Source organism: Diceros bicornis, chromosome 5 (assembly GCF_020826845.1).
Source record: "Diceros bicornis minor isolate mBicDic1 chromosome 5, mDicBic1.mat.cur, whole genome shotgun sequence".
Lineage (NCBI taxonomy): Eukaryota > Metazoa > Chordata > Mammalia > Perissodactyla > Rhinocerotidae > Diceros > Diceros bicornis.
The window spans coordinates 68286293-68304638 of NC_080744.1; the positions used below are offsets into that span (position 1 = coordinate 68286293).

An 18346-nucleotide genomic window follows, 5' to 3' on the forward strand; every position below is an offset into this window, starting at 1 on the left:
CCATCTTACTTTTCAATTCATTAATAAGTAATAAAGGTCAGGTTCCTTCAAGAAAACCTCCAGGTCCCTTAACATTCACAATACTAAAGTCCAAGACTCTTGATATGCTCAGAAATTTTAAGAGTAAAATTCTCACATCCAAATGAGATTTTACCTAATTGCTAATTACAATATCATTAGTAACCGGCAATAATGAAAATGAGAATTCTTCGCCTTTCCCTCTCTAGAAGGCCTCAACCCAATGTTATGAATCATTTAGTCCTTGACGTATGGTTACTTCCAGGGGGACAGATGACATTTAGCACACGACATGTGAGGCTGTGGGAAAAGGGAAGTTCTTGGCCACAAGAACCAGGACAAAACCCCTGCCCTTGGGAAAAATGCCAAAAATCTCTGAAGTCCACTGCAAGGCAGTTAAATGATTAGCTTTAGAAGATTCCGTTATAAGAACACAAACCACAGAACAGAATTAGAATAGATTTTTGAAAACTACACTATAAAGTTGCAAAATAACTATTTTCTGGCATTCATAAGAATCCATGCTAAGTGACGGTCCCCAGGGTGAATATGAATATTTTTCCCCCTTGGGATTGGTTTAAGCTAACTTGGCTCTAAAATCTTTCACTTTTCAAAGACAGAGAATACCATGATAATGGCTAACTTACTGAGTGCTCACTATGCAAGCATCAGGCTGAGTACTCTACGTGCATCAGTTTATTAATCTTTACTTTACAACAACGCTACAAGCACTAAAGAACATCTGCTCCAAAATAGGAATTTTCTTTAGAGGATGTGAAAATAATTAGTAGCTTATTTATTATAGCAACTTTAAAGAAACTCACAAATTAGTTTTTATGAGAGAAGCACTACATGACATAAAACCATCCTGGGTCTAAAATGAAAATATGAATAAAAGCACAAGCACTTTAGAAAACTATTCTAGGGCCGGCCCCGTGGCTTAGCGGTTAAGTGCACGCGCTCCGCTACTCGTGGCCCGGGTTCGGATCCTGGGCGCGCACCGACGCACTGCTTCTCCGGCCATGCTGAGGCCGCGTCCCACATACAGCAACTAGAAGGATGTGCAACTATGATGTACAACTATCTACTGGGGCTTTGGGGGAAAAAAAGGAGGAGGATTGGCAATAGATGTTAGCTCAGAGCCGGTCTTCGTCAGCAAAAAGAGGAGGATTAGCATGGATGTTAGCTCAGGGCTGATCTTCCTCACAAAAAAAAAACTACTCTATTATTCTATCCTATCAATCACTACTGGGAATCCATGCAAAACCGAAAGACCCTAAAAGGCTATAATTGCTGAAATCAAACATCCTTAGAATCCTAGTTTAAGAGTCATTATTTTATGGTTTATTATAAAGAGGGAGTCCTCCTCACAACTTACGCCCAAATACATGTAACCCAAGGAGCCCACTTAACTTTCTGTAGGGTACATAGACAGAGAACAGATGAATAAGATACCCTTACCGATCCTCGGTAGTCAAGCTAACTATAATTTAGCAAATTCAATAAAATTACCAACGTCAGGTCAAGTTAAATATGTGAGTATATGCTTTGGAAAAGTAAAATTAAGACAATAAATAATAGGAATGAAGATTAGTACTGATATGTAGAAGTTACCCTTCACACTGCCAAATGTACAACTTTGCCAGCCGATTAAGAAACGCTTTTATATTTACACATAAACATCTCAAAAAAAAGGAATATATTCCTGACACAAAAACACCTTGGTTTTTACAGTTTGGAGAGATAACATTCTTCATATTTGGCTCCAAGAATAGTTATTTCTCTTGTACAAAAGAAAAAGAAGATATGGAAAAATTAAATTTTTACTGTGACCACACCTCAAAATGGAGAGTTATGAATTCTACCTTGAGGAACAAATTTTTTTCCAAGAGTAATTTCATCACAATTTCTTGCATTGACTGTGCGATATGTTTCTGCTTGCAATACGTAGGTCTGAGTAAAGGTTTTCCAAATTTTTTCTGTCTGCATTTTTTAAGCCATATTTTAAGAAGCATCATCAAAACCAAACACACATCAATACCAAAACCCATAAAATTAGCTACTATATACCCACGCAGGCATCTTGGTAAATTGGCTAACTGCTTCAGCAGAAGTTATGTAATACAACAGAGGGAACATTTGCAATGGAGGCAGAATAACCTAGACCTGGGTGGAAAGCATGGCTCCATCACTTGCTAGCTATGTGACCTTGGGTAATTTCCTTCTCTCAGCCTGAGTTTTCTTATTTGCAAAGTGAGGTAATAATTCCAACCTTATGAGGATTAACTATATGTGAAATGCCCAGCATAGAGCCTGACTCAAAGCAGGAGCTCAGGAAACAGTTACTGTTATTATTCTGTTGTTATTCATGTAAGATCCTTAAAGGCAAATCATACTTTTTCTTGTAACTCAATTGTAGGCTCTATAATTACTGAGAACTGAAAAAACAAAGGCAAGAAATATCAAAGTTACAAATGAGGACTTGGTATAATATCAGCTCAACACATGCCTAGATAGGAAATGAGACTATCAAGTAATAACGACCTTCAAAACGTGTATCAAAATGAACAATGTCCTTAATTTTATAAGCCACTCTGAAAGGAGATGATGCTGTGTACAAATCACATACACAACTACTCTTCATTCATTCCACAAGTATTTCTTGATTGCCCATTAAATGCCAGTTATTATGTTAGGCAATGTGCCAATGACGGTGAGCAAAAGCAGACACAGTTCCAACCCTCATGGAGCTTCCAGTCATGGAATCGCACAAATAGTGTAAACTTGTGATAAATGATGTAAAGGACAGTACATGGTGCTCTGAGAGCCACTAACAGGGATCTAATCTAATTGGGGAAATAAGGAAGGCCTTCCCCAGGAAGTGAAAGCTGAGAACTAAAGAATGAAGAGGGAGGACTGGCCGGGTGGCACAAGCGGTTAAGTGCACACACTCCGCTTCGGTGGCCTGGGGTTCATTTGCTGGTTCGGGTCCTGGGCGCACACCGATGCACTGCTTGTCAAGCCATGCTGTGGCGGCATCCCATATAAGGTGGAGGAAGATGGGCACGGATGTTAGCCCAGGGCCAGTCTTCCTCAGCAATAAAAAAAGAGGAGGATTGGCAGATGTTAGCACAGGGCTGATCGTCCTCACCAAAAAAAAAAAAAAGAATGAAGAGGGAGTTAACAGTGGAGGGTGTTGCCAGACAGAGGAGAGCAGCTTGTGCAAAGATCCTGCAGCAGGAGGAAACAAGCAAAAATGCAGGACCAAAAGGCCAGTGTGCCTGGGGCAAAGATGAGGTGTGAGAATTAGCTAGGGCTCTAGACCACACAAGGGCGAGGAGGCGAGGAGGCTCTATGGACCATATTCAAGAGCTGTACCACGCCAAAAGCAATGAAAAGCCACTGAAGAGTTTCATGAATACTTATTTTGGGGGCAGGTAGGCTGAAGGAAGATGCAATTGGATTTGCAATTTGCCTTTGGCTTCTGGAATAAGAGCTAAGGAATGCAAAATGGATCAGGTAGGAAACAAAAGTTCTGTCAGGGTATGATAGTAGCTTGGGGACTAGGGAGATGAGGGTGGGGTGGAAGAAGTCGATGGATTCAAGAGATATTCAGGAAAACCTAATGTGGAGTATATATGGGCTAAGGGAGAACAAAGTATCCAAGGAAACTTCTGGCTTTCTGATTTGCATGACTGTATAGAACATACCATTCAGGAGGGATCTGCTCCAGAAACATCTTTAAAGCAGTTTACACACCCCAAAAAGGGCCTAAATGCATTTCACTTTGGCCTGAACCTGTTTTAACCCAGCTTGGTCCCTTACTTTACTTATGAAATAGGGTTCCAAAAGATTTTTTGCTACTTCCAAAAATCAAATTGACTCTCAAAAGAACAAGATCTTCCCAACACTAAAGATATTTCAGACTCTGCCACAAGCTTTGAAATCAACCCCAAATGAGTTCTTAAATTGGTTTGAGCAATGGGGCAGCACTATGGAATGAGTCATTTCCCATAACGAACTACTTTGATAAGACTAACACGAATTTGCTGCTGTTTAATTTAAATATTTTAAGAAATCTTAACAGTTAAGAGTACTCTTATGTGATATTAAACTAAAATATGAAATTTCATCAGGCATTATAATAATTGGAATTATGCTGCTTTTATGTTTGTGTCTCAACATTTGGAAATGCCTGTAGAAAACCTGGCTTTTTGGAAGAAAAGGTACGGTTAGAAAAAATACATAACTTCTTGATCTTAATATATAAATATTTTACTGTTTCCATCCACTTCTTGTCAATGCTCATCACATTCATTCAAGATAAAAGATTTTTACTAACCACACTTGTATGTATATACACACTATATACAGAGTAAAGCCAATACTTTATCAATACTTTAGTATTTACTTTCTTAGGTTTTAATTTTTTAATTTGCCACTTAATGTCATTTTCATAGTGGAATACTGGATGCCTTTAAGTCTCAGAAATATAGAAACTTCAAATCTGACTAGCCCAAAGAAAATAAGTGAAAGAAAGAGTTTTGCCCCTTTAATATCAACCTAACATATCACACCTTAATGCTGAAGTAATTCCCTAATTCTGGCAAGATGGGCTCCTTGGCCACCTGCTTGCACTAGGCCCTAGTGCATTTTATTGGGTAAGGAAAAAGCCCAGGGCCCTTATAACTTTCCCTCTCCTAGCATTTTATTAACACACAACTGCAGTTACCAGGCTGTTACCTACCACTGCTTGTACAGAGCAGCAGAATTTTTTTCTTTTTTTTCCCATGCTGATTTTATCTCAAGGCATCAAAAGGCAAGACTGTGATCTGAGGCCAAATATGATTAATGTCATCTCCACAAATGAGGACAAAAGTCAAGGGCTTTTTAAAAATCAGGTCTTAAGCCCATTAACCAACACTGGTGTGTAAAACCAGACTGTCTCCATACTAGAGACCGTGCTACCAAATGTGGTCCTTGGGAACAAGGGCTGGAGAGCTTGAAATGGGTTACCAGCATGGTTCATCTTTTCCTTAATTCAGGTTTTTTTTTTAAAAAAACATGGGATCAGAGTACAGCTATATTTGAGCATAGCTTGGGCCGGGTATGGGAGTGCCAAGGAAGAAACAGAGAAAAGCCTTTAGGGTTCCCAATCTCAGCTGGCAGACTTTCCTATCTTCCTCATAAGGAGTGGTCCATGTCTCCCCAGCAAGAATGTGGGAGAGGGAAAGTTATAAGGGCCCTGGGCTTTTCCCTTACCCAAGCCCCCCCAACGACACAGCAAACCACTTCCTTCTGGGAACTGAGGGTCATAAGCTTTAAGGAACAATGGAGCTCAATATAGGCTTCGGGAAGATGGAGACAGTGAGATGAGATGGGGGGAGGGAAGTGGGGGTGAGGCGATGCGCCCAGCCTGAGAGAGCTGAATACGGCCGTCACGGCCACGGACTTCGGGAGCACGGATCTTCCAGAATCTGTCCAGATCCAGAAGGCCTGAATCTCCCAGAATCTGTCCGAGCAGGCCTGCCACAGCCCTCTGAGAAGCCCGAGGGGCTCCTCTGAAAATCTAGGGCATCTATGCACCCAGTGCCTATCACCACTCTCCTCAGTAGGGGAGTCGGTCCCCGCAGGAACCCTCCCCGCGAACTGGGGCTTCTCCTGCCCTTAAAAAACCACAAACCCTCACGGAAAGAAGCAAAAAATTTATAGATGTGGAAGGGCCGGAGGCAAGTAGGCGTTCTGCAAATGTCGGGGGAGGGGTTGGCAGAGGGAAAAGGAAGCCCCCCAGTTCGAGGAACTTTAATTGCCACCGGGGAGAGGGAGGGGGCAATATGAGGCCCGTAAGCCGCAGGGACAGAAGAGGCCAGGAGCAGCGTCCAGCGGCGCCCCGGTTTCAGGGCATGATGGCTTGGGGCGCGGTCGCCGCGGGGAGAGGCCACCCGCCGGCCCGGAGCAGCGAGCAGCACGGGCTCGGAAGGCAGAGGCCGGCCTAGGCCTCGGGGGTCCGGACACACCCACCGCGCGGCCGCAAGCCCCGCTTACCTGCTCCTCCTCCGGGGTCAGCTCCGGCGCCATGTCGGGCTGGGGCGCGGTCGCGGGCTCCATCCAGCCGCCGCCGCCGCCCGGCGGACACCAGTGGCCCGGGAGCGCGGGGAGCCCGGGGCTGTCGGCCTCCGCTTCCGCGTCCCGGCGCCTCAGCAGCCCGAGGCCGGCTCGCGCATGGTGGGGCCCGCGGGGCCCGCGCCCGCCGCGGCCGCAAACGCCGCTTCTGTCCCAAGAAAAAGCTCTCCGAACTGTCGCTCTCTTCTGGGTGGAATCCTTTATTATTTCCTTCGCTCCTTTCCTCACGCTCCCCCTCCTCTCCCGGAAAAAGAAAATAATAATAAGTGCAAGAGGAGCTAATTGTTAGTCGGGATTAAAAAGGGAACTAGGGAATCAAGAACTTTCTAAGCCCAGAGCGAAGGGTCGCGGCGGAAATTTCCCCAAGGCCGCCGGCCTCGGCGTCCTGCTTCCTCGGCGGCGCTCCGGCTCCTCCAGAACGTGACGAGGAGTCCTCGGGGATACGGGCCCCGCGACCGGCGCGGCGGCCTCTCAGCGGGTTCCTCAAAAGCCGCGGCGGCGAGCGGGAGGGAGAGAGGGAGGGAGCGAGGGAAACGCGCCCCCCTTCCGGCTCACCGCCAACGCTGCGGCCGCCCGAGCCCCCCGCGGCTCCATTGAGAAACAGCGTCTCATTCACAAACAGGCGGCCAGGCAGGCCCGGCGGAGCGAGGACGCCGTCCGGGAGGGGGAGACAGAGAGGGACCTGGCGCGGGGTGGGGGGAGAGGAGCTCGAGTAGGGGGAAGCAGTGGGGGAGGGGTCCGGCGGGGGAAGGGGAGACTGAGAGGAACCGGGGTGGAGGAGGGGCTTCGGGCAGCTCTGGACTGCGGCGAGCGAGAAAAGGGAAGAAAGGAGTGTGAGTTTTATGAGGTTGAGCTCGGTGGAGGAGGAAGAGAATACATTCGTTTGAAAACTAGCTGCTGCCGGGCACCACGCCTGGGGTTACTTGCTGCTACCACCTACGTGAGGAATCCACGACCCTCATCTATTTCCATGTCACTTGCTGACTGAAAGGCCCTGGAGAGGTTGCCTGCGAGGTCCAGGATGCTCAAGTGGAAGGCACAGACCCTGCTAGTCGCGGCCCTCTCTCTCTCTCTGCCGGCTGCATCCTGTAATCCATCAACAGTGTAACTAATTTTAGTCCCTCACAAAAACAGCATCCGATTTCGAACCTCATTCAGGAATCACGCAGCTTTTGCGAACCTTTGATTTTCACTCAGGCCAGCGCAGCAAGGAGCTTCGCAGTTTTACAGGGTACGGTCTTGGAGTCAGTTTGGGGGAGGGGGGCACAGAGAAGGCAGGGCTGGGTCTGATATGTTTTTGCATCATTCCAGACCAAAAATAAATATTCCAAAAGGGACCAACTAACAAACGCGTGCCACAGCTAGTCCCAAGGTCTGAAGCCCTGGGACGCGGAGACAGATCCGAGGGAGGAGTCTTCAGACCATTGAGGAAGGTGCTCTGGGCTCTGATGCTCCTTCCAGGGCTTTAAAAGCAACATTTGACCTCACCTCATTTCTGCATCATTGTAATAGGAACTTCAGGCGGCCCTTGGTTAGAGAAGAAACCCCTGGTGCTTGGATCTGTTTCTGTCTCAGGTAGGTTATTTTATCCTTTGCACCAATAAGGCTGACTCCGGGCTGAGTTCATCACCCTATACAAGAGTTACGGTTTCAGTATTGCAACCAGATGCTCCTCTGGAAGACAGTCCATTTATTTAACAAGTATGTTTGTATGCTAGGCACTGGGCTATGCACTGGGGTTACAACAATGAACAAGACAGTGGTCTCTTTCACATGTAAGGATATGGAGTGATCCTTGAGCTATATTATGAAGTGAAAAAAGCAAGACTCAACGAGTGTGCATAATATGCTCAGTTGTACAAGAAAAAAAAAGAACATATATTTGTAAACTTATTTATACATAGAAAAGCTTTGGGAAGATACACAAGAAAGGTGACAGTGATTGTCTCCCTGGAGGTGAACTGAAAGTCTGGGGAACAGAAGGGAGAGGAAGACTTTTCATATATGGTCTTTTGTACATTTTAAGTTTTAACTTTATTATTTAACTTTAACTTTTTATTGAAGTATAATATACGTAAATAAAAGTGAAAATATAAGTGTACAGTTGATGAATTTTCATAAACTGAACACACCCATGTAACCAGCACACAGATCAAGAAAGAGAACATTCCCAACTTTCCAAAGCCCCCCCTTATGTCCCCTCCCAATCACTACTCTCCTCAAGAGTAACCACTATCTTGGCTTCTAACAACATAGTGTGTGTGTGCGTGTGTGTTTAAATTTTGCATGTCGATGTATAACCTTTTCCAAAATATTTTTAAATAGTAATTTAAACAAATATAGTTTTTCTCCCTAAGCAAGTAAATGGCTCTAGGACTAAGCTGGAGTGAGAAATCGCAGGACCTACATACTACAAACCACTGAGTGGACACAGGAGAGGATGGAGTCTCTAACTCCACTATTGACTTTTATACTTGTTTTGTCCAGTGATCCTCAGGACACCAAGGGTTAGTCATTTATCTAAAGTCACACAGCTAATTAATTAGTCTTGAGCCAGAACTTGACTCCAGGCATTCTAACTCCTAGTGCAGGGATTGGGTGAGGAGAATTAATAAAGGAAGAGGCTTAACAGAGTGAGCTAGGAGAGAGAACTCAGCAGTGTTTTCAGAGGCACAGCTGTGTGTGTGGGTGTGTGGGTGTGTAAGGGAACAGTTCTCCGGAACTGTTGCCTATCACAGCCCTAACAGGACAATGTTTGGAAGTCTCTGAGTAGAGACGTGGGTAACAAAACCAAATGCAAGGCAGCTGGCTGGATTTGCTCTTAGAGGTTAATCTTAGGAGAATCAGAATACAAAGCCTTGCCTTTAACTGCAGGCCCGAACCAAGGAAATCAAGTATGGTACTGTCATCCTGCTCAGTCAAATCTTAGAGACTGCAAAATGGTTTGTAATAGCAAAAGACTGGAAACAACATAATGGCCCATGAATGGGAAACTCAGTAAATAAATTATAGTACACACATACACTTAAATAATAAGTTCACATTTCTTGTGTCCTTACCACGTGCTAGACACTGTTCCAAATGACTTTCATTCATCTAATCTCACCATCACAGTATGAGATAGCTCAAATTATGATCCTTATTTTACAAAAAAATATATATACATTAGGTAGGTCCATACGTGTTGACAGAGCCTCCTTGCATTTTTGAATACTTGGCTGCAGGGCCTCAAAAGAAAGGCTAAGGTAGGGTTGGGGGAGTGTTGGTAACAAACAAAATCACGTTTTTATTAAATTTATATGAACTGAAATCTGAAAGTGGAAAATAAATTAGAAAGAGGGAACCTTTGGGGAAGAGGTATTATGGGTTATACTTTTGTTTTTTGCTTTTAAAGCATAGGTTTCAGCTCTCTGTCTAGAAAGCTTATCCTCCCCTTCCTCCCACCTCCTTCACCAGACAAATCTGACTCATCCTTAAGGTCTCAGCTCAAAAGTCACTTCCTCAGCAGTATCTTCCTTGGCTACTCCCTAAACTGAATTAGACTCCTTGTTACTATCTCTCACAGCACCCTCTTTTTTTGTTTGTTATATAAATTTCAGCTGTACATTATAATTCGACATCTGTATACACTACAAAGTGATCACCCCCAAAAGTCTAGTTATCATCCATCACCCTACAATTGACCCCCATCACCCCTTTTTCCCACCTCCCCAACCCCGTTCCCCTCTGGTAACCACTGATCTGTTCTCTGTATCTAGGAGTTTTTGTTTTGTTTTGTTTGTTCATTTGTTTTGTTTTTATATTCCACATGAGTGAAGTCATACAGTATTTGTCTTTCTTGTTCTGACTTATTTCACTTAGCATAATACCCTCAAGGTCCATCTATGTTGTCACAAATGGCAAGATTTCATTCTTGTTCATGGCTGAGTAGTATTCAATTATACACACACACACCCCCCCACATCTTCTGTATCATTTATCCATTGTTGAATACTTAGGTTGTTTCCATGTCTTGGCTATTGTAAATAATGCTGCAATGAACATAGGGATATGTAACTTTCAAAATTAGCATTTTCATATTCTTCTGATAAGTAACCAGTAGTGGAATAGCTGGATCTCATGGTAGTTCTTTTCTTAGTTTTTTGAGGAATCTCCAAATTGTTTTCCCTAGTGGCTGCACCAATTTACAATCCCACCAACACTGCACAAGGGTTCCCTTTTCTCCACATCCTCTCCAACACTTGTTATTTCTTGTCTTTTTGATAATAGCAATTCTAACAGGTGTGAGGTGATATCTCATAGTGGTTTTGATTTACATTTCCATAATAATTAGTGATGTTGAGCATCTTTTCATGTGCCTGTTGGCCATCTGTATGTCTTTGGAAAAATGTCTATTCAGATCCTCTGCCCACTTTTTAATCAGGTTGTTTTTTTGTTGTTCAGTTGTATGAGTTCTTTATGTATTTTGGATATTAATCCCTTATGGGATGTATGTTTTGCAAATATCTTCTCCCTTCTCATTTTAATGATGGTTTCCTTCACTATACAGAAGTTTTTAGTTTGATGTAGTCTCATTTGTTTATTTTTGCTTTTGTTTCTCTTGCCTTTGGAGTCAGATCCACAAAAACATTGCTAAGATTGATGTCAAGGAGCTTACCACCTATGTTTTCTTCTAGGAATTTTATGGTTTCAGGTCTTACATTCAAGTCTTTAATCCGTTTTGAGTTAATTTTTGTGTATGGTGTAAGATAGGTCTGGTTTCATTCTTTTGATGTGACTGTCCAGTTTTCCCAACACCATTTATTGAAGAGACTGTCCTTTCTCCATTGTATGTTCTTGGCTTCTTTGGCGAAAATTAATTGTCCCTATATGTGTGGGTTTATTTCTGGACTCTCTGTTCTGTTCCGTTGATCTGTGTGTCTGTTTTTGTGCCAGTGCCATACTGTTTTGATTACTATAGCTTTGCAGTATAGTGTGAAATCAGGGAGCATGATACCTCCAGCTTAGTTCTTTCTCAAGATTGCTTTGGATGGGCCGGCCCCGTGGCTTAGCGGTTAAGTGCGTGTGCTCTGCTGCTGGCGGCCTGGGTTCGGATCCTGGGCGCGCACCGACACACCGCTTCTCCAGCCATGCTGAGGCCGCATCCCACACACAGCAACTAGAAGGCTGTGCAACTATGACATACAACTATCTACTGGGGCTTTGAGGGAAAAAAAATTAAAAATTAAAAAAAAAAAAAGATTGCTTTGGCTATTCAGCATCTTTTGTGATTCCATACAAATTTTAGAATTATTTGTTCTAGTTATGTGAAAAATGCCATTGGAATTTTGATAGGGATTGCGTTGAATCTGTAGATTGCTTTGGATAGTACGGACATTTTAACAATATTAATTCTTCCAATCCATTAGCGTGGAATATCTTTCCATTTATTTGTGTCGTCTTCAATTTCTTTCATCAGTGTCTTATGGTTTTTAGTATGTAGATCTTTCACCTCCTTGGTTAAATTTATTCCGAGGTATTTTATTCTTTTTGATGCAATTGTAAATGAGACTGTTTTCTTAATTTCTCTTTCTGATAGTTCATTATTAGTGTATAGAAACGCCACAGATTTCTGTATATTGATTTTGTATCCTGCAACTTTACTGAATTTATTTATTAGTTCTGTTACCACACAAAATTGGGGTTCTCTTACCTGATGTGCATAAAAAGCCAATTAATTACAGCATCAGCCTTTGGGAAAAGAGATCAGCTTTATTCTGCGAGATCGATCTGCAGGGAGACGGGGTGTGTGCCCTCAGATCTGTCTCCTTAGTTCAGGATTTGGGGCGAAATTTAAGAGGTTAGGGAGAACAGGCTGGCACACAGAAACGCTGCAGGACAGGTTTTGATTGGTGGGCTTCTAAACATTTATGACAGGGTTCTAAACATTTATGATGAGGTTCTAAACTTTTTTTTTTTTTTTTGAGGAAGATTGGCCCTGAGCTAACATCTGTTGCCAATCTTCCTCTTTTTTTTTTTCTTTTTTCTCCCCAAAGCCCCAGTAAATAGTTGTATATCCTAGTTGTAGGTCCCTTCAGCTCCTCCATGTGGGATGCCGCCCCAGGGTGGCCCGATGAGCAGTGAGCAGGTCCACACACAGCATCCGAACTGGTGAACCCCGGGCTGCCGATGCAGAATGCGCAAACTTAACTGCTACGCCACCAGGCCGGCCCGGTTCTAAACTTTTATGATGAGGTGGGGAAGGAATTTTAACACTGGATCTTCCTGAATGAGGGACCCCTCGCTTCTGATAAGAGTCCAACTTTCAAGTTCCAGTTGTGTCCTGGTCCTTTGGTTCTATGGGGAGGAGGATCTTTGGTTTTGAGGTCATTTCAGGTCAAGATTTCTTCTTCTACGCATGCTCTGGCTACATGATTTTCTACATTTTCTGAAAGGCAATTCTTAATCACTCTGTTGTAAGAGATGGGTTCAGTTGAACTGGTCCTGGGGGGCTTGCAGTTACAGTTTTAACAGTTTTTTGGTGGAGTCTAGGTTTTTCTATATATAGTATCATGTCATGTGCAAATAGTGACAGTTTTACTTCTTCCTTTCTGATTTGGATGGCTTTTATTTCTTTTTCTTGCCTAATTGCTGTGGCTAGGACTTCCAATATTAACGTTGAATAAAAGTGGTGAGAGCGGGCGTCCTACTCTTGTTCCTGATCTTAGAGGAAAAGCTTTCAGCTTGTCACCATTGAGTATGATGTTAGCTGTGGCTTTGTCATACATGGCCTTTATTATGTTGTGGTACATTCCCTCCATACCCACTTTGTTGGGAGTTTTTAGCACCCTCTTATTTTTTATCAGAGAGCTGATCACAATTTATAATTGTGCACTTGTTTCTATGATCATCAGCCTAGTGTCTGCCTGCCCTTCTAGACTGTAAGCTCCAGGAAGGCAGGAACCACATCTGTCTTTTTGGCCCCTGGACTCTCAGGGCCTAGAGCCTAGTACCTAGTAGGCAGGTCCTTAACAAATGTGTATTGAATGACTGAATCAATGAAAACAGTCACCTTAACTCTGAGACCTCCATCTTAGCACTTTCTCCTGCCTTTTTTTGTTTGAGTCTAACGACAGAGATACTTCCAAAGCTGTGATTGGAATTTTATAACCTTTCCCCTAAAACCTTTACTTCTAAAATCCAAAGCTCCTTTCAGACATTGCTCCAAAATATCTATTGCCTATGAATGAAATGTCTAGTGCTATGGACATGCTTTGCCTATAAAAGATCCAAAAAAATTCTTATTAGCATTTTTCTAAAAGACAAACAGATAAAGAGTAAATAAGGTCATACTGCTAACCAAAGTCTAGGGTGAAAATTTTTTTCTTGTTTACTCATAGGCCAAATCTATAATCACTAGGATGGATGCAGGTGAGCTTGAAAGGAAGGTGAAAAATCTTATCCCATGTTGATTACATTTCCCCCATTACTCAATACTCTAGGGACTAGTCCTTACCCATTGCTGTTTTCTGCTTTTTTTTTTCTCTTTTTTAAAGTAAAATGATCTGGCTCTTTCCTCACACAAACAATTTTCTCATCTGACACCCCTACTCGCCACTCCCCAATCACAGGTTAATCAGTCATTATTCTGTGTTAGTTCTATACCTGATACCTTTGCCTAGAGTTTAACTAACACTCTGAATTATAATTATTTGCTTCCTTGTCCATCTCTCCCGCTAGACCATGAGCTCCTTGAGGACAGGGACCATGTCTTAATCATTGCTCTCACTTCAGAATCTAGCACAATATACAGTACACAGTAGGTGGTGCTCCATCAATGTTTGCTGAAAGAATGGATCTGTCCTTTTCTAGCAGACAAGGTCTAATTCTTGCCAAAGAATGTCAAACAGGTTTGGTTACCTTGGATATTTAGTTGCTTGTGAGAAAACATTCACTATAAGAAAGAGGTACATTCTGAGTTACATTGCTCTCACTCATTTTGACTTTTCTGTGTTAATGGGAAGGCCAGAGCAGAATGGATAAATTAAGTCCACAGATAGAACCTTGTTTAAGCCAGTTTCAACTTCCTCCCTTATAAAAGCTTTTGTTAACGTTGCCAATGAGAAGCAGAACTGACAGATTTGAGTGCTGTCTTTTATTCCCTCTGTCTGACTGCAGAGAAAACCTAAAGGGCAAAAGCAGAGGGAGAGACAGAAGGCTTGAAGGACTGCCAACCCACTGGGAGGGAGGAAGGGAGGAGGTTTGCTACAAATGCTAACAGTCTGTGAAAAGTCCTAGCTGGAAGATCTCTCTAGGTTTCAAAATTTGCCTCTTCTGGCTCCACCCTGTCCCTCAAGATGGGGAGAAAGCCTCGGGGCTGGGCCCAATAGTAAGGCCTACCTCCCAGTTTCCCAGGCTGTCTTTGGCCACCTTTCAGCCTCCTCAAAACAATCACCATCACTTGGAATGGATGTAAGAAACAAAAGCATATATCCTACATTAGGGGACTCTGTCCTTTCCCTCAGATACTTGCTACCTGAGGCCATTCTATTTCTTTTTTGCTGAGGAAGATTCACCCTGAGCTAACATCTGCAGCCAATCTTCCTTTTTTTTTTTTTTTTTTGGTGAGGAAGACTAGCCCTGAGCTAACATCTGCTGCCAATCCTCCTCTTTTTTGCTGAGGAAGATTGGCCCTGGGCTAACATCCGTGCCCATCTTCCTCTACTTTGTATGTGGGACACTTGCCACAGCATGGCTTGATAAGCAGTGCGTGCGTAGGTCCACGCCCAGGATCTGCACCTGTGAACCCTGGGCCGCTGAAGCGGAGTGTGCGAACTCAACCACTACGCCACTGGGCCGGCCCCAGTCTTCCTTTTTTTTGCTTGAGGAAGGTGAGCCCTGAGCTAACATCTGTGCCAGTCCTCTTCTATTTTGTATGTGGGTTGCCGCCACAGCATGGTTGACGAGTAGTGCAGGTCCGCACCCGGGATCCAGGCCCACAAACCCGGGCTGCTGAAGCAGAGCGCACAAACTTAACCACTGTGCCATGGGCAGCCCAACCTGAGGCCATTCTTAATTTACCTTCACTACTGCCAGCCTCCCAGCTCGCCCAGGCCCTCTCTTCTTCACCTCCGCCTTGTCATTGGATGGTGGACCCTCTGCGGTTGGGGGGGTGTTGCGGTGGGGGTGAATCACAATTAAATCAAGGTCCAAGACCAAACCTCTCAGGACGTGATGGGGAAACAAAATTTTAAAATTAACTTGGTTCTTCTTTGATTTAAAGATTGAGTATAATCACAGAATCCCAAGACAGGGTGGGACTCAAAAATCAGCTCATCTTACCAAAGCAAGCAGTCATACTCTGGCTAACATCTCAAAGCTTTTGTCTACTTTTCCCGCCCTACATATCAGAAGGCATAAAACAAAAGACCACATTTGCTAAAAAAAGTATATTGTGGGATTTCCTTATTAGAAAGGAAGTCTGTAGCTAGGAAGATTGTGTCTTTCCCTCCTCCAGTGTACGTAGTGAGAAGTTTTTAGGCTATCCTAATCACAGTCACAGAACTAAATATAGTTCTTATTCTTAGAAGTCTGCATGTCCAGCCACCTGTTAGCAGTCCGCCACACACCATTCAGCCTTCTCTCCAGGGTCACTCCTCTGTGCAGCAGAGAGGAGAGGGGCTCTCCTCCAGAGCGCTCATCACTTCATTCACTCAACCAACATTTATTGATACAACAAATGCCAGGCATAATGCCAGGCACTGGGGATCTAAAGATGAATAAGATCAGGTCCCTGACCTCAGAGAGTTTGCAATCTAATAGAGGGAGTATGTAGTAAAGAATTTAACCTTGCACAAAGAAAGGTTGGCCTTTGCCTTTGGCTCCTGGGAATTAACCTCTAAGCCCTTGGAATGTCCTGCCTAATAAGTGTCTTTGTTTACTTGGGGGTCTTTGTCCACACCAGATAGTCCAGCAGTGTGATTAGGGGTGAAGGAGAGGATCATGTGTTATCAGCTAGACCTCTGGAGGGGCTGGAGACTGAGGTCAGCCAACCAGGTTTAGGTAACCAAGCCCCAATAAAAACTCTGACAGCAAGGCTCAGGTGAGATTCTCTGGTTGGCAATACTCCATGAGTATTGACACACAGTTACCAGGAAAGTTAATGCTGTCCACAACTTGGAGAGGACAACTGAAAGAGCCACGTTTGTAAATTTCCTGTACTCTGGCCCATGCATTTCTTCCCTTGGCTGGCTTTAATCTGTTTCCTTTCACTGTGATAAACTGTAATCGTGAGTATAACAGCCTTCAGTGAGTTCTGTGAGTCCTTCTGGTAAATTATCAAACCAAAGAGTGGTCTTGTGGACTATCCCTAACTTTGGGAAATAGATATGAATGGGATGAGGAGGGCACAAAGATGAGAATGGCTAATTCTACCTGGAGACGTAAAGGTTCAAATAGGTATCTGTTGAATGGAGTTTTCCAAAGATGAGTAGGTATATTCAGCAGGTGAATGAAATCAGAAGGTGGAGGGATGGTGTGTGGGGGGGAAAGTATGAAATGAATGTGTTTGTACAGGGAACTGTAAAGCAGCATGGCTGGAGAGGAAGCAGCAAACGAAGCAAGGTAATTTATGAGGCTGGACAGATACACTAAGGCCAGGTCATGAAGAAACTTGCATGGCAGGCCAAGAAACTTCACATTACCTTGTAGGCAATGGGAAGTCTCTGAAGTAACATGATCAGATTTGCATTTTTAGAAAGGATCACTCTGCCAGTTGTTGTGGCAGGGATAGATTAAGAGTGGAGGGAAAGACTGGTGGCAGGGAAAATGGATAGGAGACTCTGGCAGTACTGCAGGAGAGGAATGATAAAGACTTGAATTAAGGCCTTAGGTCATAGAGGAAATAGAGAAGAGAGAGGTGGGATTTAAAGGACATGCTGACTAGCTGTGAAAGGTAACAAATGGACAGGAATCATCAGCTTGATTCCTAGGTTCCTAGCTTGGGTGACTATATATAATTAACAAGGACAAGAATCTCAGGAAGAGCATGATTGAGGGGGACTGAGGAGGAAAGATAATGAGTTCAGTCTGGGACATGCTGAGTTTGACGTGACTGGGAGATTGACTGGTATGTAGTTACATATATATACAGGGCTGGAGCTCAGGGAAGGCATCAGCACATACATGGCAGCTGAAGTCAGGTAAGAGAAAGCCTGGGAAATGTCCCTTAGATTTGGAAAACAGGAGACCACCAGTCCCTTGATGAGAGCACTTGAAGTGGTAGGAACAAAAGTCAGATTTCAGTGGGTTGAGACATGAACGAAAAGTGAGCTAGTGGACAAACAGTGAATGTAGAGAAATCACTGCCAAACACAAGTGGATCAGGTGAACACCCAACTCTTGCAGGAAGGCAAACCCAGCATGGCTTTTCTGAGTTAACACTGAAACAACCAAGACTACTTATTTTGCATCAACTGGTTGAAAAGCCTGGTCTGCTTTAGGTACATGGGTTCCAGTGGCACGTGAGATGAAACAGGTGATCTCAATTAGTAGTCCCTTGCTAACTCATGCCAAGCTGGCGCTCCAGCCAAGGCAAGCAATGTAGGACACACTGGGCAATGGTATCAGTTAGGATTCTTTGGTTGCCAGCGCAGAAATCAGCTCTGGCTAATTTAAGCAAGATGGAATTTACTGGATGCTCTCAGGTATCATAGCAAGAACAAGAAACACCTCCTGCCTTTCTGTAGGCAAAATAAATGAATTCCAACTAATTCACTCTCTTTGTTCCTCTGCTCAGGACACAGATTCTTGGTGAGGAGCATGGGATTGGCCCATCTTGAGTCATGAGCCTGACACTTGGCAAAGGAGGGCAGTTCCCCCAGATTACAGTCCCACCAGACCATACTGCATGGGGAAGAGTTAATTCCACAAAACTAATATCCAATCACAGCAACCTATAACACCTAATATCCAATCATAGCAACCTATAACACAACCATCTTTGAAACAGGTGGCAGGAGGTAGTTTTATAACTCACAAAGAAATATGACCAGAAGATTATTCAGATCTATTCAGTGGTTAGTAATAGTGGCTCCCGAGTTCAGAATATAAGGGGGACTCCTCTGAGATACATCCTTCAAGCTATCATTCAACAATATCAAGTTGTGTGTGGTGATAAATTTGGCTGATACGTACTTTGACTCAGGCACCTGTCCCCAGAGAGTGT

The 18346-nt window shown here is 43.6% G+C and overlaps 1 protein-coding gene across 1 annotated transcript in view; it reads right to left on the bottom strand.

Annotated features, from left to right (window-relative positions):
* Positions 1–6422, bottom strand: part of PTPN9 (protein tyrosine phosphatase non-receptor type 9) — a 75092-nt gene extending 68670 nt beyond the window's left edge. The window contains exon 1 of the mRNA XM_058542115.1: positions 6064–6422. Coding sequence (XP_058398098.1) covers positions 6064–6126 — 63 coding nt within the window. The 5' untranslated portion in view covers positions 6127–6422. The remainder of the gene's footprint in view (positions 1–6063) is intronic.
* Between the last annotated feature and the right edge of the window lie 11924 nt (positions 6423–18346).